Source organism: Neodiprion fabricii, chromosome 4, assembly GCF_021155785.1.
Source record: "Neodiprion fabricii isolate iyNeoFabr1 chromosome 4, iyNeoFabr1.1, whole genome shotgun sequence".
Lineage (NCBI taxonomy): Eukaryota > Metazoa > Arthropoda > Insecta > Hymenoptera > Diprionidae > Neodiprion > Neodiprion fabricii.
The window spans coordinates 32,613,541-32,640,280 of NC_060242.1; the positions used below are offsets into that span (position 1 = coordinate 32,613,541).

The window sequence follows — 26,740 nt, forward strand, 5'->3', positions numbered from 1 at the left end:
AAGAGACGTAACAATACACAAAAAATGTCTGCATCATTATTATCTGGCAAGGTTTTTCTCCTTGTTACTGGTGCGAGCAAAGGAATTGGTCGTCAGATAGCCGAATCATTTGGTTCTTTGCTAGGTGAAGGATCACTAGTGTTATTGTTAGCAAGGAATTCGAATGGATTGAAGGAGACGGCCAACAAGTTACCCAAAAGAATAAAAGTGCAAACCACAAGTGTTGATTTACGTGTTGCAGATGCGAATCATTTGAAGGGTAAGATCAATGTTATCTCAAATGTAACTTATAAAATGCTGCCATTAAACCGTTTGGCTCTTAATGACTGTTGCAAATTGCAGGTGTTTTCCAGTGTCAACATATCGTGATAACTATAAAAAATTTTTAATTCTACGATCGCTACTTTAAAATCATCCGATTACCTTTCCCGTAGATATCATCAGCAAAGCCGTGGGTCCTGCAGGTGTAACCCAATTCGAAAATGCTATAATTGTTCACAATGCAGCATCAATTGGTGATCTTTCGAAACCAACTATCGCTTTGACTGATTTTCAAATATGGCGAGACTACTACGACCTTAATGTATTCTCACCAGCTGTCTTAAACGGCGTCTTTATGCAATTGTTCAATGAAGCTTCAAAAGTAACAAGGTTCGTTATAAACGTGACATCCATTGCTGCAAATACACCTTTTGGGTCAGCAGGATATTATTGTTCAGGAAAAGCTGCAAGGACCATGTTCTTCAAGGTAGATGAATGCTATATGTATATGATGTAAATTTTTGGTACATGAACTTCTGCTATATTTATTAGCCGATACCGAATTGTCCACTCTCGTTTAGGAACATTATTATTATTAATAGAAGTATAAATTTGCCACAGTGCAAATTTAGCTGTTTTAATATTTTCCAGGTATTTGCAACAGAAAATCCCAACGTGTACGTACTGAATTACTCGCCTGGCTTTGTAGACACTGATATGCTGCATGCCGTGATCACCGGTATAACGGATCCATCGGCCAGAAATTTTTTCAGGGAAGTACAATCAAGTGATTTGGTGCTGACGACACAGCAAACAGTTAATCGTATGATAGAAATAATCAAATTACAGAAGTTCAATTCAGGTGATATCATCGATTATTCTGATTTATTAGAAGCTTGAAAACATGAGGAAATAGGAGTAACTATCGTTTATAATCTGTACAAATATATGTATTGGGGAAAGTGAGAATAACGGGAAATTTGAAATTATACTATGCCTAGCCACATAAAATAACGATAAGTAAATGAATTTTATAGGGATGACGTATACGACAATGTAGGATAAATACGCTGTTTGGCGTAATTTTTTGCAAGACTTGCAAGGCAACAGGCACTGTACCCATTGTTTGTGTAGTGCACTGAGAAATCAAACCACTCATTGATTACCTACATATTTTAGCAGATTAACATCAAAAAGCATTACTAGTTTTTTTTGGTCGTAAATCTCAGTTTTCCATTCCAGAAAAATATTGGAGCATATAACGATATTATTGCCGCAAAAAATTATTAAAATTCGTCGAGTATTATGTATATATATATATATATATGCATGCATACGTAATACTCGACGTATATTTAATATTTCACATAATTACTCTTTCATATATAATACGAAGTTATAATAATACACGAAGACTAAAATTAAATAGTAACTAAGTAAAAAAAATGTTTTCGCACAATAATCGCGTGAGTGTAAAAATGCGTAACAACCTAACTAGACTATTCCTTTTGAGGTGCAGCTATGTAAACTAGTTTGCGAAACCTCCTTATTAGTACTTCAGTATACACTGTGCAAACTATTAATAATGCAAAGAGACTAGTTGATAAAAGAAAAACGGGCGTCGGATATATCGGCGGTAAATAATTCGAAAATATTAACGTAAATAGTGGTGCTCCGGCAAGTGGACTCATTACTTCGAGAAGCCCCGCGAGTGATAACACAGTACCTGAAAATCATAAAATTCTCCTTAGCTTGAACTCTGACTACGAGCATAATATTGTTAAATAGTTAGAAAAATCACCAATATCTTCCGCTGGCACTGATTTTGATAAGATGGAACGCATAACAGGCGACACGATTCCGGCAAACATTGCGATTGATACCGAGAAATACATATGCCAAGCTTTCGTTGCGAAAGCTTTTACAATTGAACCAATTAGACCGGACGTGAGACCTACGACAGCTAACAGCGTGTCTGCACTCCCTGGAATTGCAATAATTCGTTAATCGGTTAGTGCTATGTATAAAGAAAAAAAGTTTATACCGTCGTATTATTTATATCGAATAACTGTTACCTGCGCTACGACCGAGTAGAGAAACTCCAAACAAAGCTGTGATGTTCAGCAAGAGACCCACGCCACTTACATAAGAATATTGTGCAACATCCCAGCCCAGTCGCGCTTTTACGAAAAGAAATCCTATGCTCGTCTCTGCTGCGATAATCATTGCGCATGTTGTAAAAATGAACATCACAAGCCAAACAACGGGTCGATGAAAACCGTATCGTTTAACTATAATACTGGTAGCAAGCTTCTTCAGCAGGGCGATTTCAAACAGCCCATGCATCTGTGATTTCTGTAGAAATACTTTCATTGTATCATCGTGTTTTTTTTTTTTTTTTTTTAATCTTCTTTTTTTCTTTTTATCTGACAACGAGTACCTACCTCGGTGGCACCCTTGGCTGATTCGGGAATAGTGAAGTAAATTATAAGTAGTGCCGATGCGCAACACATCGCACCTATACTGAAGACTGTTGTGTAACCACAGTTTTGAAAAATAATAGGCCCGCCAAAGACGCCTAATACCACCCCACCGAAAATTGATGCCTGAAGCCAAGCCATCAGCATCGTTCTGTCTTTTTCTGCCGTTGTATCAGATATGTAACACATTGCAGCCAATATTACGGTACCTGATCCACCCAGGATATACCCCGGAATTGAGGGAATTATCAAATACCAAGGACTGACGTCCCAACTGCAGAGTAAGGATAGCAGGCCGAACATTAATGTAAAACCTGAAATGAGGATGTAATTAGAAAATATTACCCGTTACATTTACAGACGAAAGAAAATTAAGGTGCCCGTTGGCAACGTCGACTTTGTCAAAACCAATACTAAATAATCAGCCGAAAGTACCGTTGCGTAATGGAAGCTTGAATTTTTATTGGCGCACGATAATACCGAAAGGTCAATACGAGACTGTTTCACGAGAAGATATGTTCAATAGTAAAAACCGAAAGATAAAATAATATCTCACCTGTCAAACCTCCTAGTAAGAGAGGCTTTCTTCCACCTCGGTCACTCCAAGGACCAAGAAATAACGAAAGCACTGCCGACAGTATACTTTCGATCAATGTTTTGACCATCACAATCATACTTGCTAACGGCTCGGCTTCAGCTTCCAAAAGTCTTTCTTTTATGCTACTGTCATTTGTGTGAGCCATGCTGCAATCGTACGTGTGATTTGTTCCTAACGATATCAAGCACGTACGATAAACGATCAAATCCGTGAGAATGATACCTGCAAATCAAATTATTATTCTTCAGTTCGATTATCGTAATTTACATATAAGAGCGAGGACAATCTGTATATACATTCAACTTCTAACATATCCCTAGTAGCCTTGCCTTAAACTGCAAAAATTTAAAAAAAACTATGTGGGTAGTCTTTCTACAGAGTGGAAAGACCGATTGTGAGCGAAACGGTGCCGAGAAGATTTAATGGATAATAAAATTATCTACGGTATAATCAATTAATTCCACGTTGCATTCAAGTGGGTGCTAATTTATTATTCTAAATAATTATACCTTGTGAAATAACAGAGATCGACACGAAGCAATGTTTATTAAATACCTCGTAAATAAAATATTTTTTCATCTTTTCATCGTGTTGCGAAATATCTAATTATTCTTAAAATCATTAGATGTTATCCTTTTTCCTACGCTCGGCCAATCACTGTAGCCGTCACGCGAGCAGGTTTAGATTATAGATATTAGATACAGTAAGTTCACAGACCCGTGAATGATTGCGAAAATGTGAGCAATGCGACTGAACATCCCAGGATTAAGAAGCGCCCGCGGCCCTTCGATGCTTTTTTACTTCCTCCTTCTACCGGCATTTTGCAGAATTTATCCCAGCCCCTTCTTTTTACGGGCCGATTTCGAATTATCTGTAAACAGAAGTGACGTCAAAGTTACAATATTACATGCAGGAAGATCGTTAAACTATGCGATACGTGTACGAATGCTTTGTAATAGTTTTGCAGTAATGACTTGTACGTTTAGGCGCCACGTGTAAGCTATTGTTACACTTTGCCATTTGCCGTATAACGAGGTGATTAAACGTGCACTCACATGCTTTGGATATTCAAGCACGTTTATCGTAACTATAAGAATACGGTATGAGGAGGGCGTACACGATTTATTAAAGAGACTTAGGAAGATATTGGCGGCTAAACGTGGGTTAAAAATTTACTGGGGTTTAGTTGAGAAGTTGAGAAAACACACGCAAACTTTTTTGATTTCCAACTTATATTTCACATTTTTGTCGACAAGAATCAGTGACATTCGTAAACAAATATTAATAACACCGGCTTGCGAAATATAACTTTTAATTTCCACCTCAAATAACACAGCTTTATTTTTAGATATTTAGGTATGTGAAATTAAAATATAACGCTAGTTTTTTTACAGCACATCGAGAGTTATTTTTATGCATTTTTGAATTATTTTTACGGAAAAAAAATAATGTTTAGTTACAAAATGAACGGCAATAGGTTCAAACAAGATTTGAGAGACTAGATAAATCAAACAAACTTGTGATATCTTTTTCTACTTTCTTCAAAACTCCTTTTTAATAATGAGATGGATCGAATGGTCGGTACAAGAGAAACAGATTGAACAAGAATCTTGAAGAAAGTAGAAAAAATATTAAAAGTCTGTTTGACTTATCTTGTCACTCAAGTCTTGTTTGAACCTAATGCTGTTCATTTTGTATCTAAACATACAGTTTTATATTTATTTTATTTTTTTGAAAAATGCATAACAATGAATCTCGATGTACTGTAAAAAAAATAGCGCTTAGTTTTAATTCAACATATCTAAATACCTAAAAAGAAGCATTATTACTTGGGAGGGAAATGAAAAGTTATATTTCGCAGGCCTGTGTAATTAAGAGAAATATAGAGCGTTCAAGACAAACGCGCGTCTCGCGCATCGCTTTCTTCTTGAAAATATTTCAAGTAGCCGCATGCAAATTTAAAAAATTCTCAAACGGTATTTCATTGAAGGGATTCGCATCCGCAGATTGAACTATAAAATTTGTGAAAAAACGTAAAAATTAAAAAAACATCGGTCGATGATTTGAGAAACACAAAAATTTTGCAACATTTATTGTTATCTCCGTACAAAAATATTACTTTTTTCATACATACGTCGGTTCAATCTGTGGAGAAAATTTGTATGTTTGTTTGAAAAAAAAAAAAAAAATGATGTCATATCTTATGGCGTTGTTGCGTTATTGTGGCAAAACAACGAAGAACATTGTCTCGAAAAAGACGTGTGTAAATTGTAAATATACATACTAGTCTCGAATTTTGAACACCCGGTTGTCTTCAACGCTCAATATCTTCTGTGATTGAAAATTTCTTTTTACCATTACCATGATTCTCATTGACTAAAATATGATAAAGAACTTAAAAATAAAAAAAAAAAATGCATATGTTTTTTCAATTGTCAATAAATGCGAAGCGAATGTTTACTCCATTTCTAGCCGTCAAAGCAAAAATGTTCGTAAAATACTGTACTAATAGAACAGATCGATAACAGAAAATGATATTTCTTGAGATTTTAAGCCTTCCTAGTCCCTTCAACGCGATATTTTCTGGCTGTTGCCCAGCCTCTTCTTCTTGGTCTTCTTCCTGCTGGCTATCTCCAATTGTGGTATAATATACGGAGTCACTCGGCTTCGTCTGCCGTGAACCTCATAATCAGTACAGCTTACAGTTAGTTATACATCTGTATATATATCATCTGTTGCTACCCCGTAAAACAGTATAACTTACACGTTACGCCTATAAATATAAGCTGTTACTACACTCTGCAAACGAAAGGGGTTCTTGGCCTTATCAAGATAATGTTTGTAACCACACAAGATCTGAATGAAACAATGAGGCGAAAGGGATTCTCGACCTTATCCAGTCAATGTTTGTAACTACATAAAATCTCCATGTACGCTCCGATGTAAATTTTGTAGTGAACGTGTAATTAAAGGCCATATTCTTAGAATGCGCCCTCGTAAAAAAGCTACTAAACGAAAGAAAAATAACACTGTAAAGCAAACAAATGATGAAATTGAGATTGTGCATCTCACGAGGAGAATGTTGAGCAACTAGACAAGTTAGATATTGACACTGAAGGATATGTTGGAGACTATTGTACGATCAAGTACACGCGCGTAGACACAGATGTACCGTCACATTTTGAGACCATATATGTTAATAATGTTTCACTTGACATGGAACTAGACTCTGTAGTACGTGTTTTTGCCATTCCATTTAGACTTTATAAAAAACATTATTTACAAATACCAGTGGAGGTGTTCATAAGTAGTATTGCGCACGTATTGTCAACAAATGATGGAAGTATAAGACGTAATGAACGCATCCACGAAGAAAGATATCCTAATAGAAATTAAAGATTGTATATAGTTAACCACGGAGGTAACCCAGTAATAACACGGTGCTGGTTAAAAGCTTTAAGAATGTGGCTACTATTTAACATTAAGAACAAACAGTTGAAGGCAATTTCATGCGGTGGGGACATAGACTGAGACTTTGTACTGAAAGAATTAAATTTCAACCAATTTGCATTTATTATGAAAAATATGACGTAAAGCGCGACATTTGTAGCATTCACAAAACTATTTCCACGATATGGATATCCACTGCAATTGGCAAGAGACAATTTCCGGTCATTCGCATGTCAAGATATTCGAGAGTTCGCATGAAAAAAAAAATAGTATCCGTCGTATAGCATTTAAGCACAACCTTAGCACAATGGCGCAGTTAAGACCTTAGTTGATACGCTCGAAAGAAAAACAAAATGTATGTTGCAAACTGGCGCAAACCTTCACGAAGCAACAGAGCAATCTCTGTTGGATTATCGTACGAATTCACATACTGTGGCAAACTAAACACCAGTGAGGTTGTGTATGGGTCGAAAAATAAAAAGAAGGTTTTCAATTTTACGGTCGAACAATGTTGACGATAAGGTCTCAGCCCCGCGACAAAAACCAATGCTCGATCATGGAGGTAATAGAAAAGTTCACTTCGAAATAGGGAAAATTTTAATGCTTACAGACCATGGAAAACCGAAAATTTCGTGAATCGAAGCTAAAACGATGTACGTGAATCGATACTCAGCGGAACATCCCAGCTAGCACAAAACTTGCAAGTCGTCGAAAAGACGTCTAAGGGATGTTTTATACGCCATTTTGTGACGTCTATGAGACCTCAAGGCCTCATCGTTTAGGAATGAAGATAATTTTTGGGCACAAAGATATCTTTCAGGCGTCAGAAAATTGCGCGAAACTCATTCTTCAGACGTCGTTTTCACGACTTTAAATTTTGTGCCATCTCTGGATACGTCGTCGATGAAAAGACACTGTAATAAAATGCGAAATTATAACATAACTGAAATGTCAGCAATTCCTACAATTTTTTTTGCATGACCTACGCACTCGCCGCGGTATCGCAAGGTAGTTGTGAATTGCAAATACGGGAGAGATTGCTCACTTTACGTCAATCTGTAAACATACATGTATATTATATCTATATCGCGTGGATCTCGTGAGCGGAATGTTGAGGGAACTTTGTGTTTTCAGGTGAGTAAAAATGATATCGTAAATCAAGCATATACGCGTGGTATGTATGTTTTCAAATAGTGTGGCGTTGTTGTTTTGTTATCGACGGGACGCCAGATTTCGTAGTTTATTGATGATGATTTCATCCCGTTTTAACAAAGAGGATCACGTATTGACGCGGGCGTAAGGATCGATCAAAGTTTGTAAAATTAAATATGCATATATCTGCATGAGTGAACGTTCGCAATCGCGTCTAATGTATGTATGCGATGCATAATTGGAATGAGTCTGGCACAAAATGCTTGTATAAGAAAGGCCTCGTTCTAAGGTGAACTTGTTGTAACCAAGAACGATCGGTATTTTATTTTTACAGAGACTTGTTTTAACGTTGCAGCAAATAAAGCGAATATCGTAAGTGCTGTAAAATCTACCCAATAACCACTATATTCGTTCTACGATTTGTTTCGCTTCTTGAATTTGTGTTCATTATTGTTAAAATCAAGCTACCTTGGATAATTCTCTGTTTAGTTGCGCAAGACGTTCATTATTCGTCGGTACAATTTCGATCCAGTTTCGCGCATGTCATTTATCTCGTACGTTCATGAACTCGGTGTGAACAAAATTTTTTGAAAACTTGTTCTAATTCTTCCGATAATATACGAACAGTTTCTACCGACTTCGTTCGTGTCTACAGGGTCGTTAACTGAATAATGGCTCTCTGACCGTTGATCGAGAGAGAGAGCCGCTTAAATGCAGATCAGAGGTAAAATCGGCTGCGTTAATCGCTTTCGTGACCAGTATTCCGTAAGTGACCCTGTAAAAGTATAAATTACTCCGAGTTTCAACAGAAAACCTCACGATTCTTTTAAAATTCGTCAAAACGTGTCAATGAGATACTTTCAAAACCCGCCTGAATAAGTTTGCCACATCTTTTTTCTACAATAATATTGAAATTCTGTTCACAATTCGTGAACCTCTCTGAATCACTTTTTAAAACACTTCGTTTTTTTTCTGTAGTTACACCTGTCAAAGTACGTTTTAAAATTGTTAAGATTTACGAATCACGTACACTGAATTTTGAAGTTTGTCAAGATTTATCTACAGAGAATTCAGATTGTTAGTTAGAAACATAAATAATATACAAGTACAAGATCAGCTTCACGTTTCATTCATTTTTATTTACGTACTCACTCAGTTTTGTATGTTGAAAAATAAGTCGAGCCAGAAGTCGAAGTAATTCTTCGGCTTCCGTAGTCACGAACAGAACTAACAATAAGTGTAACCGGAGTTAATCAGATTCCCGTAATACGTATCGTGCAGGTTCATTTGTATACTCATATGCGTACAACAAACTGATTACGCAGATTCACAGAACTATTTCGGAGTGAACTATACGCGGTACTTGATATTTAAAAAAATTAACAAATCAGCAAGTTGCTATTTACAACGGGCTGAAAAATGTGTCGTGAAAATACCGCGGTGTCAGCGAACGGAAGTGTCGGGTGCTGAGCGCAACCAGCCGCTTACCCGCTTATAAAACCGAAAAGCCAAACTATTCTTGCAGCAATTTGTGTAAAGTTGGAAAACGGAAATTTTCAACCAATGACGATGTTGAAGTAAGTGGTGGAAATAGGCCAAGTATTATGTACAATGTGTAATATAATACATATTATACTTTGATGGATATAAAAATGTGCGTACACTCAAACCTCTCGTTATAAGTGAGGTATTTCCTTCGATAACTTATTAATTTCACGTTTAAAGTGACAACAATCACACTCCGTGCGAGTCCTACGCGGACTAAAATCTATGCAATCACTGATCACTTCTCAAACGCTTTCGAATGGGTATCAAATTATGTACGAATTATCGTGGCTGACTAAATAATTCTGAAGCGTGGAGCAGTCGTCCCTCATAGTCTGCAGGAGTCGCGGAAGGGGCAAAAGCATTGCCAGTTTATAATTCTTGCAATTTTATAGGCTCAGTTAGATAATTATATTCCGAGATCGAATACCAAGGTGAAAAGAATGAAGGCGGGTATACGTGCTCGTACGTATATACGAGTATACCCACGTACGGACGTGTGTGCATACGATTTTGCGTCGTCAGAATTTTTACCGTACTTTCTTGTTCATTCGTTCTAATGCGCAGTGAAATAAAATGTAAGAAAACTTACTCGCCGAACAATTTTCGCGTTTAAAAAAAAATTTTTCCGTACACGGGTAATTTGTATTTCGAATTGACTACATTCCTTGCGGAACAAATAACGAGGAGAAACTAGTACTGCTTTTTTCTTTAACGAATACTCTGGCGATACTTGGAGCGATTGCAATATTGTTGCAGTAATTAATTACAATGTAGGAAATCTCTCAATAACACGTATAATGGCCGTTATTTTTCTTATCTATACTTTTGATATACGTTTCCGAAAGGGGTAGAACTCGATTGGCCGTTATTTATACCGGCAGCATTCGAATCTTATGATGCACTCGTTCATAAACAAACCGAACAAAGTCCATCGCACTTTGCTAAAGGTTGGATCGAGTGATAGTGGAATTAATAATAAGTCACCGCTGTATATTCTAATTGAAATAAACATTCCCATTATTTTCTTCGCGATACAACAGTTCAATCTCCCGTACTATTTCGACGTAGGTATAATATGTCGGAACTCTCACTGCGTGCTACAAATTGCTACGGAATTACGATAATTTTTTCACTCTATTTCAGAGCCACTAAAAACAACTAAACGCGCAACCATATTCATTACATACGCTCGGGTTCGTCGGTGGCTGCAAGTTATATTATGAACACAACAGACCCAGAAATTACACCTGTAAATGTTGACACTGTATTTACGGAGAAACTGTGTCGGTGCCCTACATAATCCAATGGCTCTAACCGATATTGATTGTTTTCTACCGTATAATTGGGTCACTTAATATTAAAAAAGACTCATTAATAATTCGAACAAGGACTTATTTGCAGTTGGCCAAAAAACATATGTTGTTATTGCGAATAATTTACCGTCGAGGCGACGGTAGTTTCGGTGCGATCAACCAGACAGTATAAAGTTTTATTTGGAGCATCCAAAAAAAATTGTTCATATTATTTTCCGAGTTACGTAGAACTCACCGAGAAAAACTGTCATTTACGGTTACCGTACAGTCTTAGACTATTTTTATTTTCTACCATGATCGTGAAGTGCGGTAAATGCAGAGTTCTAAAATAAAAATCAGTCGTCTAGCTCCGACTAGAAAATCTAGTACGCATTATTATTTTTCTTTGGGTATAGTCAGTCGTGATATATTTTCTTGTCACTGTCGTCACAATTTAATGCCGGAGCACAAGTAAACTGATTTTGAGACCTCGTTTAGCTGAAAAAATACAGTAAACTTACCAAACATTATCATATTACATATTAAAAATGATCATAGCAAATACTTACTCGTACCACGTTGTTTTTTTTTATAATTACAACAATATTCGAAGCGACGTTGTAACGATATGCAATTATAATAATTTTCTAGTAAGTTGAATAAATGTAATTTTTTTTTTTCAACGCGGTTATCTATACGCCGATACTCGTTGAACTTGAGAAGTTGCAAGATCACAGAACGTGAGTTCCTTTCAATACCATGTTGAGAACGAGCATACATTCACATTCCTCGATTAAACCCCGAGTGTAAGATTCAAAAATGAAAGGTGTATCCTATACGTGTTTTTCAAATCATTGCACCATGTGAGGCAATATCGCGTAACAAGTCCTGATTCGTTCGAATAGATTTATCGTATAGTTAACAATATTTCATAAATGCGAATTATATAATTTACTAGCTGTTAATTGTCTCTGACTCTACACGCTTGCTCCGTGATTGGTATGTAAATTTTGAATTTTCCTTTGTTCCATTAGCATCGTTCCATTAGCTCGAAGATCTCAATTCTCCACGTGCAATGGAACATCCTCAACAATCATTCACATATTTCACCGTCATTTATAGCGGAACATAATGTAACGAAGTTGCGTTCACGTCCCTCATACATCCTGGCACGACTGATGCCGGTTTAAATTCAATCGGCAAATATTTAAACATTTTTCTAATCTACGGTTACTCGGCCAACGAATATTATTGTAATAACGGTCAGTCCATTTTTATTATTTTACTTTACTATTAATCCAAAATATAACTTTCACGATTGTAACCATGCATGTACAAGAATGGGTTAATTCTACTTTTCATCCACTTCGTATGGAGAAACGTTAACATTTCCCCAAATTTCTATTCCAGATTGCCATGGAGTGGCATAGGAATTCACTTAATTCAGAATACGGAGTGAATTTCTAAGGATGCACATGGAAATTTTGAATGGGACAAGACATGGAGGCAATTAGGTAACCATAATTTACTGTTTAAACGTAATGATCATCGTTAAATTTATCCTACGTTGTCTACAAAGTGTGAATCCACACCAAACAGGCTACAGATTTCATTACACCGCGTAATGTTTGTTAGAGAAAATTTGAATAATTGCGAGCGAAAAACGCAAATATTACTATAAATTTCTTTCCATATTTCTTAACAATATTGAAGGGTTGGTAAAAATATCCAATAATGTATGATGAAGAATAGTGAAATGTCACCAAAAGTTCAAGACTTAAACTCACTTGATCACAGCCGGGAACTTGTTATACTCTAACCGTAGAGAGCTTACAATAGCTGCTGTTTTCCTCTTTTCTCTCGCTCTCTATCTCTCTCCCTCTATTGCTCTCTCTATGTTTATAAATAAAGTCAACATAATAAATAAACGCATTTCTTTCACTCTCTCTCTCTCTCTCTCTATCTCTCTCGTTCATTAGCATTAAGTTATTTTCTAAGTCTGTTTACTCTGTACATTGCTCGTTTACACTTCAGAACGTCCACCCTGGTACAATAAATACAATCTGTTCTATTCTATTTTATTCTCTGTAATTTCTTTTCAGATTGTAACTTCTAAACAATAATTACTTGTATTTAAACTTGTTTTCAACAGCTTTCGTATATGTTGATATTATTTTAGCGTAGCGAAAAGTCGTATGCAACAGTTTATCCTCGGTTTTCTATAATTTCTGAACGTAGCATTTTATCGGTTCTCGTTTTTATAAAGAAAAGTCTAAATATTGATAATCTGCAATTTAAAAGCAACAAATGTAAACCTTTATTCAAGTTATTCTTAGGGTGTGGGTCAATTAAAACTCATCTATTTATCCGTGTCTCTCACATCACTCATGACTTTGATTATTGATGAATCCTACTCTTATAGGAGCAGGCAGGTGCAGACGCTTGGAAACGAGATTCTTAATTGCATTTGTGAGCAAAGTTTTTTTTTATCATTTATATTAGCGTACCTGCAGATCGTGGTAGAATATCAACTGACAATTAATACGGCTTTCAAATTTACATGAGCTTATTGTATGTCACAGTGATAATTTAGGGAATGAGTGGAACAAGGTTTTTGGTCACGAAGACCAACGTTTTGGAAGAATACAATACAAATATGACCACTTACATAATATACTTAGAACGCAAGTAAATCTCTTTGGGACGATCTCTAATTTAATACGTAACGATGCAGCTTTAAATTCTCTACTCTATCCTACAAGATCCTGTGTATTATATAATCCTATCTCTATTTGCGGTTTTTTTTTTTACATTCCTATCCGGTACGAAATGAATATAATATTTACTTTTTTCTCTACCTTGTTGTAGATAATCGAATTCCAATATCGACGTCTACAAAATCCACATCGTCAAAGCAGCGATGAGAACTTTCAATTTTGGAAGCCAACGACCATATGATAATTATTTTCCTGGTAAATACGCATAAAATAGTGATGTTTGGACGGGTGTAAAAAACTTCCATGAGTCAAGAAGTTTTTATATACGCGCATGCCACAAGATCCTACTTTATGTCTCGTAAAAACTACAAAGTGGTCGAGTTGTTGACGAAGATAACGCAGAACAAAATGTTTGGAACCTAGATTTCGTTTCCATATGTTTTCACATTTCCGGTATCTCGTGGTTTCACTCCGATAACTTCAAGCTTCCGTTACAGTATCAATATGGTTCGGAGGATTGGGTGGCTGCCCGACTGGATTTCTGTCTTCGTGAAATCCAGTCCCTCGATAATGCAAAGAGACGCGTGATGTGTCGCGTAATTTTGCGTCACAATTTTGAATTGCTCGTGTAAAATAAGCGGCTGGTAAAATAAACTCGATGTTTGCAATTTCGATTTATCGCGCGCCGTTTTTGAACTGAAGGTAAAAAATAAACGGGTATTTATTTTTGGGATACACGTTTTTTTCAAAAACTCGCCGAACATTCTCACCCTCCTGTATAAATTTGGCAAGTTTAATTGCGTAATTACAAGGTCGACTACATTCCTACATACGTTTCCTTTTTTCCCATCCTTTTCCAGACGTCATTACGCGTACAGCTTGTAGTTATGTGTCCAAACCAGAAGTAACTTTAATTAATTGTTATTCGTTGAACCAGTTGGATACATTATTCATAGAGTCATCGACACATCTACCGATTACATCTCCTCTTAACCCCTTGAACCACGCATAAAAATAATTAGTCACCAGTGGTTATAAATCGATGCTCGAAGAAATAATAATGGTCGTGATGAAAATTGTATTGTTAATTACTTCGCTTGCGTAAAGATGTTATCAAAGTCTTTTTATTCATATTGCGTATTGTAAGTCTGTTTGCAGGAACGTTCTTAGCGGTCGAAATCTCGCGTCCAGTTGTTCCCATATTGTACTGACAATGAGTCAAGTAGTCTGTGTTTCGAAGATCGCTTGGCAAGTCAACTTTGTATGAATTGAGTTGGGCTCAGTTCATTTATTCGTTCAATTCAAATTAACTCCGTCTGACTTTAAGCAATCCACGCTCGTTCCGACTAATTTATGTTTATTCAAATGTATCAGCACCATTCAACAAAATTTATCTGTTTCATTAACAGGTCCCATCACATTTAATGATGAAACTAAGAGTTTGCGTCTTCCTTCACGTTTATTTTTAGTCGACTCCGCGTGTGGTAACGTTCATTCTGCAGACACTTAATCAGACCCACTACCTCCAAATTCTCAGATTAGGACAGGTGCAACGGACTTTGACGTCGTGGATAGCGCAATAAATTTCAAATTCAGTTAATAATTCGTATAGATTATGAGTGATACAAGTTTGTAAAGTTTTTGCGGACACGACAGATTCTATAACGTCATTAGTGCATAATTGTATCTAGGGCCGAAATGAAGGGTTTTATCACACTTGAAATTTATAACAGGTATGAAAATTGATGTGTGGTGATCCCTTGAGAAACGTATAATTCTTCCTTAAGCTTTCGCAAAATTGCAGTTGATTCGCGAAACTTAACACAAAGCAACTGCGGTAGGTAATCACCGTAATATTTACAGCCTCGGGATAAAAATAGGACTCAATATAAATTAAAAATAAAACAAACATCCTAAAAGTTACTCGCTTAAAAGTGCAGTATTTTTATTAGAACTTGTATTTTGAACTCGCGTCTCTTTTATTAATAGTGGTTGGTGTCATTTATTGTTAATGTGGCCGCACCGCGGAATCGAACCTTTTATTTGTATGAGAATTAAATTGCATTACACGCAGATTTATATCGCTTCGTAAGCATCGAGATGTTAATCACCACTTTTAATATCATTAGATTTCCGAGAAATACGCAAATAAATTTTTATACTACTGTGAGAAAATGTATGAGAAAATAGACGTGCACGCGTGACTGAAGGTCTTTATACAACTGATTTACTACCTACCGAGATTTGTAAAATTTTAAATGAAATAATAATTCCCGCGATGGCTTATGGCTGTTTTAACGTCTTCGGAACTAAATAAGTGTCAACGTCAAGTGCAAAACCTGGAGTAAAATGTTCAATTCACGCCTGCAATAAGAGCAATACAGAAAAAGCACACATAAAAAATATTTTATTACTTTTGTTTGTGATTATCTGCATCTGCACATCTGTGGCGTTTACGTTACTGTTGTAACAAGCATTGAGAAAAGAGTTTATTCACCGTAAACGAACGTAGATTTCGATATGACGAGATAAATGTTTCGTTATTATTAGTAAATTTCACTTGGGCCAAATATGATTTTTTAGCTATTAATAAAATTCTGTGGGTCATTATTTGGCTCAACTAAAATTTGATAATAATAACTAAAACATTTATTTCGCCATATCCAAATATACGTTTGTCAACGGTAAGTAAACTCCTTTCTCAGTGAGTCTAATTCGTGAACTGTAAGTGTACGTGATGCATAATGAAGCTTAACTATACCTGTAATCATGGGCGTAGCCAGGGGGGGGGGGGGGGGTACTGCCCAAAAAATCAATACTTTTATTTTTTACTTTTTATTTTTAATTGAAATAGCTTGAATGCTCGTATTAATCATTCGTTAGTTCATTGCAAGAAATAAGCATTCAACTTATATAATAAATGGAAAAAAAAAATAATAATAACAAATAAGAGCGTCAATCGGGAATTGAATTCCGCAATTGTCGCACGTAATGCCACCAAATAGTAAAATACGACACACACATGGGCGTAGCCAGAGTTTTTTTCTGGGGGGGGGTCCTACGAGGGGCCGGCTTAATAAAAAACTGGTTTTGTTCACAACCATGTTTTCATTAAATTAAAATTATAATACACGTAAAATATGGAACTTGCTTTAATTACACCGTCATGTTAACATTAATACTTTCGGTATGTACGCTTTCATCAACACTTTCTCAGCGGGAACTTTTTTTAACAATATTAGTCACTACGCTGAGCACTGTCATGGAAGAAAATCGATCCTGAAGCATTGTACTTCTTAGCCGCGTTTTTCTCACAGCCTTTTTGTTTAACAGAAGAGTGTAAATAAGCTGGGGCAATGCTTCTTTATTAATATACTTGTTCGAATTTTCAGCATTCAATTTCTCATTTTTCAAACGAAGCATTATGTTTTTCATGTCCCTCGCTTCACCTTCTGAGGCTGATGTGCCCATTGACAAGATTTTTTTATAAATATTAATGAAATCCTCTCCGTTCTTTAGATCGAATTTCAAAAATGCTCATTTTAATTAATTTTTTCTAACTTCACTAAAATAGGAATTGACCTATGTAACGCAATTCGAATCCCTTGAATTCATGTTAATCCGTATTAATTTGAATTAATTTATATTCAATTGACATGCCGATTCGACAACTTATTTCCTCATTGCCGTAGGTACTAACCCCCGAATTTACAAACGTCCCTTAAACGTTTGACGGGTGAAACATATAACGACCTGTACTTCAAGTATCTTCTGTTTTTAATCTTGTTGACTGTGAATTTACGCCGGTTCAACGTTTCATAAGATAACAACAATGAAAACAGAAGATTATAACCGGCCTTTACAGGCATATTCCACCGGTAAAACGTTTAACGGACCTCGTAATTTACGTATTGCAACACATATGTTGAAAAAAATTCTATATCACTTTTAATTTGATCATTCAAATTTTTTCGAAAGGAAAAATAAGTCACTGCTCTTTCCGAGCGGAGAAATAAAATGTCAATTATTCTTGTACTCCGTCTTTCCAATTGTACGGATCATCAAGCCTTACTATAAATAGTATTTTCGATGTCGATATAAAAAATTGTCACAAATTTCTCTCCGTGCAAAATCTCTGGGCAAATTACCACAACAAAAAGAAAACTTGAAATGTTGACTCACCCGTAAAAACCTGTTTCTGTATTCGAAGATTCATAAACTATATCATTTATATGAAATTGTATTGTTATGTAATAAAAAAAACACAATAGATAAATTTTACGTCGTACGTAGCACCGAAGCGAACACGTCTGGTCAGCTTTTCGCGACTGTTACGTACTCCATATCGCATACATGTGTCCAAATCGTCTTATTTTTTACTTCATAATAATGACTAGAAGACGCGTTGACTACGTGTCTGTGTACGACAAATAATTGTCTATTGTTTCTCTTGTTTCATAACAGTGAAATACATTGAACATATACCTATGTGTCACGATACGTAACATAAAAATAAACGAGTAAGTAAACTCTTTGCGGCACAGCGTCACATATATGTGACACCATTTTGAATGGGTTATTTAAGATTTATATTCTATTTTTGAGATGTCGTGATCATTATTTTTGTATAATTGGGCTTTCAAGATGCCAATGCTGACGTTTTAGAAGGGATTGTGATCTGTGCGAAAAACCAAAAGCAACACCATAAAACAAAAAGAGATATAAAGAACATAAAAAGACAAAAAACAAAAACGGAGATGGAACTAAAATCCCGCTACGTCCTTCTCGTTAGTTCCGGATAACGCAAAGAGCGAGATTCACCCTAGCATTTTGTGCAAGGTGCACCGAATTCAATCCGCTAATTGAATTTTGTAATTCTGACGTCGAATTCGTTTTTTCAGCGATCGCGAAAACCCCCGAACAACAAATGTCAAGCAAAAAAGATCAAGCTTTATATTTTCAGTCCGCCGTATTGAATCCATCATCTTGAATTTTGGAATTCTCACATCGGATTAGTTTTCAGCGATCCCGGTAACCCTTGAAAACCCAGTTTCAAGGAATTATACTGCAAGGAAAAATGTATGCCTCAAAGGGTTAATGGTGCCATGGTCAATTCTGACGTTGAAGTATGTATCTCGAAATATCAAAGTCCACGCATCTCAAACGCAAAAGTGGGCTTAACAGCCTCATTCTATACACAATTCTAAACAAAAACATTCTAACACATTTTCATTTGACGCAGAAATAAAGAAATGGCACGAATTCTAACAATTTACTATTGCGATTTCTTAGAATCCGTACCATTTCTTTATTTCTACATCGAATGCAAACGTATTGGAGTGGTTTTTGTGCAGAATTCCATATAGAATACGGCCGTTAAGCCCTTCTTCACTTTCGAGTTACGTGGACTTTGATATTTGGAGATATATACGTCAACGTCGGAATCGACTATGGTGCCTCCTTAAATCTTGGCTTTGCGTTAACTTCTAGGAAGAAACCCTCCACGAGTTGTCAAAATTATTATTATTATTGTTTTTGTTGTTGTTGTTGTTGTTGTTATTATTATTAATAATAATATTGTTATTATTATCTGTCTTCCACATGTCAAATCAAGAGTAACTTATTTTACTTAATCAACCAGAGGAATTCCAAATTGATTTTGAAAATAAATATATTGATTTGCATTGCATGTAAGATTGTTAATGCCCCTTGCGAGGGGGAAATAACTTGTCGAATTGGCGTGTCAATGGCGTGTGAATTGATTCAAAGTGATACGGATCAACATGAATTTAACGCAATCGAATTGCATGAGCAATGAGCTGCAGCGATGTAAGGTAAACATATAGCGTGGAAGACGTTCCGAACGATTCATCAATACACATTCTGTACGCGTAGCGTGAATCATTAATAATGCAAATAAACTATGCTAAATAAGTTACTATCTATCGGTTGAACGAGACAAACAGGTGACGCTTATGTCGCCATGTAAGTTATGAGCATAGTGCTAATTCCCATAGAGGAATCAGTGTTTTCAGAAACTAGATTTGCATACCAATTAATTAAAATCTAAATGTTAAGAGGACCAGTTGTGACACTGCATAATTTGTGCTTACCTTCCATCACTTATGATCGTAGAACATAAATATGCATTGGTTTCGGCCGAAAATGACTGTATAATGTCAACGAATCTTGTGAGCCACTTATATCGAAGACATCGGTCCGTAAATCTGCTAATTTGTCCTGACAGACTACCAGGAAAAATCGCGGAAGCGGCTCAATGAAAATATCTAAAAGTATCAGTAAATCGGTACGCTATTTGATTTTGGTAAAACAATTTTGCCATTAAACAAAAAAAAAATAGAACTAGTTATTGTTTCGATTATTCATTTACAATTCGAAATACAATATGATAGTAATTTTATGTAACGTTCCATTTAGTAGGTAGATATGTTACATGCACAGGTATTTTATGTGATATTTATAAACACGAAAGGTGAAAATTATTACTAATCGAGACGTTTGAATTAAATTTCAGATCTGCTGCCTTTATCACCTGCACCATGTGTACCTTAATAACATAGAACTGCAAACTATATCTGGAGCCGTCTTCGGGACAAAAATGGCAACCAGTTTGATATCAGGAGGTTTGTAAAATTCATGACTTAACAACGTTACCCACTCTGTTTATTTATCCTCAATAGAGTGGAAGTATTATGGTAGATTAAATTTGCATAGTGGTATAATTAAAAATACCTGAACGATAAAGATGCTCGCTAGTTCTGGAATGATATTTCAAGTGGATGTAATTTCAATAGATACATCAGTGCTATAAAAATCTCGAAACGACTCAATATTAAAAGCTCCGTTCAAGAAGAAACGGTATAGTTTTATTTTTCTTATTTTAACTGGTAATTTTATTCGAATCTGTGATCTTGGGCCATTTGGAAATGACTTTTGTCGAAAGTGTACGCTATACTGTTTTACAAGAATCTTTTAAATTCAAATAACAAGCATGCCGAACTGCCGTATCTTGCTTCTTTTCAGATACACGCGCTTCTACCGTGTAGAACGCAACATTTCCGTGTTCAAGTTTCTCCCCTGATGATCTCGGAAACTGTGCAATGGAAAATTCTCACATGTACGGAAGTTTACATCTAAACGACAAGGTAAGAGAAATTGTTAAATCCCTTTGGTTAAAACGTCCGCGACCATCTATATTATTAATTTATCTTTTCAAAGTAAAAGATGCGTCACCCGAGTAAAAAACAGAGAACCCCACAGAACCCTTATGGAAATTGGCTCGGTTTTCAGTATTTTAAGTACAAATCCTCCCGACCAAAAGTTCTCATGTATATATAAAGGCTTCGGAAAAGGGGTCTATGGATTTTTTTATATCTATGGATTACGCGATTTTTAAGCATTACAAAACTTCAAGGGGGACTTGAAATCAAGTATATCACTCAAAAACTGCACAGTCGATTCGCAGAGAGTCCGCTCTTGAAATAAAAGATGTCACTTACCTTTCGTCGATTTTGATTATTAAAGCTGCGGGCGGCTCTGCGCGCTGGCCGGTGAGTTGAAAGGTTATTAATTAAGTTAACTCACACTTGAACACAATTATTAGCTTTATTCAGTTTTCACTAAATTGAAATTATAATGTCCGAGTATTGTTATGAAAATAACATTATTCAATAGTATTAGATAATTGTTATGGGAAAATAATATTGCTCACTAGTGTTAGATTTTTGATGAACTATTTCAGCTACAAGACGTTCGCGAACTGCTCTGTTAAAAGATTTTTGTTAACCTGCCCTGCTCCTACTCAGTGCAACGCTTTCTAAGGATTTTGTACTTTAGCGTGCAGATTTCTAACGCGCTTCCTTATTGGTTCCTTTCATTTTTATGGAAGTTGGGCCAATGAGGAACTTTCAAGTATTTATAGATACTATATTTTGGGCCTTCTTATTCGGCCTGAACTTATACCTTTGCCCTCTGTGTCCAGCGTTGTGGGTGAGTTACGCTCACCATGGCTTTTGCCATGGTTGCAAGTAAGAATTTCCGTACTTGAATCAGGTATGTACAGGATATGTACTACAACGTACTAAAAATCCAGCAAATTCGACCGGGAGCTAATTTCCATAAGGATTCTGCGGGATCCTTTGGTGCATAAGGTAGATTTCGCAATCAGCGTAATAATGATATTGTTGTTATCAGTTTTGTACAGATTTTTTTTTACGGCGATTTGAAACATTCATAAATCTAATCTTACCTTCTGATCTCAAAAAACAGTTGAATAAAATCTAACAATAATCTTGAAAGATACACAGCGTTTTACAACAACCTGAAAAATAAAAAAAACCATACTTTGGAGAGAAAAGAAAGTATGAATGAACGACAAAAGGTTTCGATAATACTTGACGATACTTGCAGTAATTGAATTGGTTTGCAAAGCGATGAAAAGCACGATCAAAAATGTGGCTCTTATGGATTGCTTTTCTTGTTGATACTGTGCAAAAAATATAAACCAATAAAACCTGGCCGTATAATTTTAACGGCCTTCCTCTTTACAACCTTACAAGGTCGCTGAAGGCCCCGTTTTAATGGCAGGTGTGACTTGATTCTACAACCACTTACCTATACAAGTTAGATTTTTAGAGAATACTGGAAAGCATTCTTTTAGAATAACAGTGAACGCTCGAATTCCATCACCAAAATCATTAATGCGTCATATCACGGCGTAAAAATAATTTAATTGATAATGACAAAAAATATTTTTCATACCTTACGAAAAGTCGTATAAAATAGTTATTTTGAACGCCAATGAGCATGCACTCGACTTGCACCGCGTGTGCTGAATTTTTATTTTCATTATTAAACATCATGTAATACTCCTACATTTTCTTGTTATGTATTACGTTCAAATTAACACAAATGTTTGCCTTCCGTGGGAAACATCGGTAAAATTGGCGAAGCGGTCACGATTTGCTCAGCAACATTTACAACCAACCATCTGTGTACACGGGCATGATTTCGTGCAAATAGCCGCGAAAAATTTCGATGTACATCTCATAATTACATTCTGATTTCAAGAATTCTCAACCGTCTCTATAATTAATTCCTCTTCCTTACTGCTCCGTGTAATGAATGTAATGCAGACTTGTAAGAAAGCAAATCTAGTCTCAAATATATCAGACTGTTTGGAGCCGCCATTCGAGACCTGCGGAACCTTGATAATATGTTCGAAGAACTTTCAGATTTCCTGCGATACACAGCAGAAATTTTGAATGTTTGGCTGCGGGTATTACACTAAACACATTCATACGTTTCCGAGATTTAGCGTTATTTACAATATTTCGACGCTAGTAACGCGCAGTAATAACGAAATCCGTATTCCTATTTTGTAAATACAAAAGAGAGGATTTTTATTATTCTAAAGAGACATTAACTAGATACTTACGATTACAAATAATATGAAAACAGAAGAAAATGTCCACATTATTTTCCTTATCAAGATCACAAAACTGTAATAATATTTTTGACTTATAGGTAAGAAAACAATTTGCATATTCTACTATGGCATAATACATTGTGTAAACACCTATAACTACAGTAGACTCTCTCAATAGGGCCGCTTCCCCCACTACTCCAATTGAACAAACCGTGGTTGCGGTTTTGCCATCAGATACTCTCGCGATATTATACAGCCCAGTAAATAAGTGATATGGGGTGCAAAAAATGAGAAACATGGGATAATTTCAGGACTATAATAAGTATACATAGGGCTGTGAGAAAACTTCACAAAAACTGCATAAATCATTAAAAAACAGTCTATGAGTCAAGATACGTAATTATTTGTACATGCGTACATTAACTACAAACGTGGTAGAACAAAGTACAGGTTCAAGTAATTAGGTTTTGGTGGTAAAAGTATTTTAGTCTTTTCAATTTTGACGTGTTGAGAACTGTCGGCATATTTTTATACATTATGTCAACTTTTCTCTTAGTACATATTGCTTCAATGGCCGTAATTACATTGTACATTTGTAAAGCCGTTTATTAAAACTTAAAGAAAACCAGGCATATTATAATGTTACATTACGTCAGAAGATGACTATCGGCTTCATTCTTGTCTCTATACTTTTGTCCCGATTTTCAGGTCAATAAACGAAGCCGTTACGTCTGAGTCGGGCATAAACAATATTGTAGCATGCCCGTGTTTGCACTATTTTCCAAACTTACGATATTACTACATGATTAAAATTTCGTTGATTTCGACAGTCAGTGATGTAATATTTTATTATCTTATGACAACCTAACAATAAAAATTAATTAGAGGCATTTATGTATAATAATTGTAATTGAAAGTGTTAATTGTTAAATTTATATCTGTAAAATTTATATATACATATATTATTTTTGTTTTTTTTTTTTAATTTTTTAAGAAACCTGATGATGGCAGGCGGGGTCCTGCCGAAACGTCGTAAATTCTCTATGAACTGCATCTTGTCATCACTGACTGTCAAAACCAACGAAATCTTAATGATACAACCAATACAGTCACGAACTTCTAACTCATCTCAAATATTACTACAGTCCAAAAAAGATGTGCACGTAAGCACTTCACCCTTCTGGTTCTATCAACTTATAGTTAAGTCGACAACGCAATCGCTAGGGGGTTGAACTAAACATTTCGAAAAGAACCGCTGTCAGAGGTAACGAACTCTACCTCCAAATTTTTGCTGGACTAGAAATTTGCGCTCATCGCATAAAAATGATCATTAACCATAATATGTGTGTGCGTTTAATACTGTTAAAATCAGTCCGTCGGTAGTTTTGAAATGAGAAAATTCTATAATTCGATTCGTAGCAACGTTTTTACAGTTCGTAAATATAGTAATATAGTAATGCGGTATAGATCAACACAATATATAAAGTATGCTATGTCACACTGCGTTTGATGTAACGCACAATAATTGATGAAAGAATGGTGAAATTTTTCAAACACGTGCTAGGTAAGGTGGATTTTCGAAGCGTGTCGGGCGTGCGTAATGTGCCCATTTCTGAACGGTACGGTAAAACGACGCTGGCGCACTCGCTTACCTGAACTTCACAATTGGGTACACTCCGGCTATCTCGGCTACTGCCTACTTTGTACTCGTATTCGTGCGAACGCAGCACTTACTTTTGCGGCCGACGCTGCAAACTCCACACTCGTTGGAAATTACCCACTTTCCGCAATTGTAACAGAGTATACTATTTATTGTAACCATTGACTTTACTCCTCCTCAACCAAGGGCGCAAAATTTACATTGCGATAATTTCGGTTCACTACTGCTAAACACAATGTCAGTAATAGCAGTAGTGTGAAAAAACTAGCCGAAAGAAGAAAAACAGGTGATGGATAAATCGGTGGTAAATAATGAGAATAAATTAGCGTGTACAGTGGAGCTCCGACCAACGGACTCAATGTTTCCAGCGACGAGGTAAGAGAAAATACTTTACCTAAAAATCTCGATATTAATCTTTTTTCCAAACGTATATTTTTATCTATCTCATGATGTAACTTAACTGGGCAATCGTGAAACTCACCAATATCTTTAGCAGGTACAGACTTTGATATGGTAGATCGCATAACTGGTCCTGTTGCTCCATTAAAAAATCCAATAAACGACGAGAGATACATGTGCCAACCTTCTGTTGCAAAGGCTTTTGTAAGTGCACCACCCAGGCATGATGTGAGTGCTATACCAGTTATTAAACTATCTGGAAAATCTGAAATTATAATTTAATTAAATCATTCGTGCAACGTTCCTCCCATATTTTCATTCTTTTTTCCACATCATTTTTCGCTTTCTTCTGATCAACCTGGTAATGCAACGATGATGACTCAAGTTACCTAAAATACGACTGAACCACGAGACGCCGACAATCATACATGGGATACTCAATAGAACAGCTGTCCCACTAAAATAGGAATAACGTTGAACATCCCAGCCCAGTCGCTCTCTTGTAAAGAGAAAACTTATGCTGACTTCCCCTTCAAGAACCATTATGGACAGGGCAAGAATGCAAATTGCAAGCCAGACGACCGGTCGAAAAAAGCCATCTCGCTTCTCGACAGCGCTTGAAACAAGCTCTTGAACTGACGAGATTTTGAACAGTCCACGTATCGATTCCTGCGGTAGCATCATCACATTTAATATGAATATACGCTGACACCTTGGATAATACATAGCGATAATTAGAGAAGATATTGACCTTAGAGGTATCTTGTACTGTTTCTTGGACAAAAAAGTAAATGTAAAGTAGTGCCAGCATACAGCAGATTGCCGCTGTACTAAATACAGCAGTATAACCACTGGTTTTAAAAATCAGAGGTCCAGTAAAGATGCCAAATAAAACTCCAATATAAACTGAGGCTTGCAGCCAAGCCAAGAGCATAGTTCTGTCTTTTTCTGCAGAAGTGTCAGCGATATGACACATCGATGCTATTATCACGGCACCTAATCCACCCAAAGCAGATGCCGGTAGCGAAGGAATCAAGAAATACCAAGGATTCATGTTCCAATTACACATGAAAGTGAGTGATATGTAGAATATGGTAAAACCTGCGGACGCAACATTGGCAATCAAATGTTATAACTATTAGCTCATAGTTTTCAGAGATACAATGCACTCAGTCTATGTTTAAAGAAAAACTTAAAGCTCACCCGCAAACCCGGATAGAAAAAGCGGCCTCCTTCCAGCTCGATCACTCCAAGGACCAAGGAATAGAGAAAGTATTGCTGGTAGCACACTTTCGATCAAAGACTTTGCCAACACAATCATGCTTACATGAGCTTCCACTTGGGCCTCTACGTCTATTGCTTCAGAACTACTCGCATTTGTGCGAAGAATACTGCACTCCGTGTGATTTGTATTTGGTGAAAATAGACACGCCCGATACACTATTAAGTCCGTCAGGATTGTACCTGTGAATTGAAATAATGTTTATCATTATGCTTCATGGTACAAAATATAAATCACATGATATCAAGCAGCCTTTGTCAGAGGTGGCATCATGGAATTGTATGAAATTTTGAACATAAGGTAAGGGATAGAAATTGTCACTACTTAAGATGATGCTATAGTCAGCTTTTGCCAACCGAGTAAAATGCCACTTTTTTTTTACAGTTACCAAAGCCGATTCTACATGTGATATCTAAACCGAACAACGATGACCAGAACTTTTTTTGCTTTATG

At 36.1% G+C, this 26,740-nt stretch overlaps 4 protein-coding genes and 1 long non-coding RNA gene across 16 annotated transcripts in view; 2 read left to right on the forward strand and 3 right to left on the reverse strand.

Moving 5' to 3' along the window:
• Nucleotides 1-1,528, forward strand: LOC124180211 (sepiapterin reductase-like). The gene is made up of 3 exons (XM_046565432.1): nucleotides 1-259; nucleotides 435-748; nucleotides 913-1,528. Exons 1-3 carry the CDS (start codon nucleotides 25-27, stop codon nucleotides 1,159-1,161), a joined length of 798 nt encoding a protein of 265 aa, XP_046421388.1. The 5' UTR covers nucleotides 1-24; the 3' UTR covers nucleotides 1,162-1,528.
• On the reverse strand, nucleotides 1,119-21,049 carry LOC124180199 (tetracycline resistance protein, class D-like). Of its 9 annotated transcripts, none has more exons than XM_046565411.1 (8): nucleotides 17,788-17,820; nucleotides 17,681-17,696; nucleotides 4,057-4,210; nucleotides 3,298-3,561; nucleotides 2,706-3,055; nucleotides 2,337-2,616; nucleotides 2,063-2,245; nucleotides 1,119-1,987 (listed from the first exon to the last, which is right to left on the reverse strand). In XM_046565411.1, exons 3-8 carry the CDS (start codon nucleotides 4,157-4,159, stop codon nucleotides 1,761-1,763), a joined length of 1,407 nt encoding a protein of 468 aa, XP_046421367.1. In that variant the 5' UTR covers nucleotides 4,160-4,210; nucleotides 17,681-17,696; nucleotides 17,788-17,820; the 3' UTR covers nucleotides 1,119-1,760. The 9 variants fall into 9 exon arrangements, with proteins under 9 accessions (XP_046421367.1, XP_046421362.1, XP_046421366.1 ...); XM_046565406.1 differs by lacking the exons at nucleotides 17,681-17,696; nucleotides 17,788-17,820 and adding exons at nucleotides 9,094-9,168; nucleotides 9,766-9,783; XM_046565410.1 differs by lacking the exons at nucleotides 17,681-17,696; nucleotides 17,788-17,820 and adding an exon at nucleotides 21,019-21,049.
• Nucleotides 14,556-26,740, reverse strand: part of LOC124180204 (E3 ubiquitin-protein ligase FANCL) — a 20,464-nt gene continuing 8,279 nt past the window's right edge. The window contains exon 6 of the mRNA XM_046565423.1: nucleotides 14,556-14,844. Within this exon, the coding sequence (XP_046421379.1) occupies nucleotides 14,821-14,844 (24 nt within the window). The 3' untranslated portion in view covers nucleotides 14,556-14,820. The remainder of the gene's footprint in view (nucleotides 14,845-26,740) is intronic.
• LOC124180222 lies at nucleotides 16,628-22,229 on the forward strand. Its single transcript, XR_006870227.1, has 3 exons — nucleotides 16,628-19,805; nucleotides 20,034-20,664; nucleotides 21,870-22,229. It is a non-coding gene; the product is annotated as an uncharacterized LOC124180222 (long non-coding RNA).
• LOC124180201 (proton-coupled folate transporter-like) overlaps nucleotides 23,845-26,740 on the reverse strand; it is a 7,577-nt gene continuing 4,681 nt past the window's right edge. For all 4 annotated transcript variants that reach the window (XM_046565416.1, XM_046565413.1, XM_046565415.1 and 1 more), the window contains exons 3-7: nucleotides 26,209-26,469; nucleotides 25,757-26,106; nucleotides 25,395-25,674; nucleotides 25,088-25,270; nucleotides 23,845-25,000 (exon numbers count right to left, since the gene is read on the reverse strand). In XM_046565416.1, the coding sequence (XP_046421372.1) occupies nucleotides 24,774-25,000; nucleotides 25,088-25,270; nucleotides 25,395-25,674; nucleotides 25,757-26,106; nucleotides 26,209-26,469 (1,301 nt within the window). In that variant the 3' untranslated portion in view covers nucleotides 23,845-24,773. The remainder of the gene's footprint in view (nucleotides 25,001-25,087; nucleotides 25,271-25,394; nucleotides 25,675-25,756; nucleotides 26,107-26,208; nucleotides 26,470-26,740) is intronic.

Excerpts from the sequence above, each read along its gene's own strand:
- LOC124180199 (XM_046565410.1), bottom strand. The coding sequence starts at position 4,159 with ATGCCGGTAGAAGGAGGAAGTAAAAAAGCATCGAAGGGCCGCGGGCGC. Across the intron at positions 2,246-2,336 it reads TCTACTCGGTCGTAGCGCAG|GGAGTGCAGACACGCTGTTA; the intron begins GTAACAGTTATT and ends TTGCAATTCCAG. Across the intron at positions 1,988-2,062 it reads AGTGCCAGCGGAAGATATTG|GTACTGTGTTATCACTCGCG; the intron begins GTGATTTTTCTA and ends TATGATTTTCAG.
- LOC124180211 (XM_046565432.1), top strand. The coding sequence starts at position 25 with ATGTCTGCATCATTATTATCTGGCAAGGTTTTTCTCCTTGTTACTGGT. Across the intron at positions 260-434 it reads AGATGCGAATCATTTGAAGG|ATATCATCAGCAAAGCCGTG; the intron begins GTAAGATCAATG and ends CCTTTCCCGTAG. Across the intron at positions 749-912 it reads CAAGGACCATGTTCTTCAAG|GTATTTGCAACAGAAAATCC; the intron begins GTAGATGAATGC and ends AATATTTTCCAG.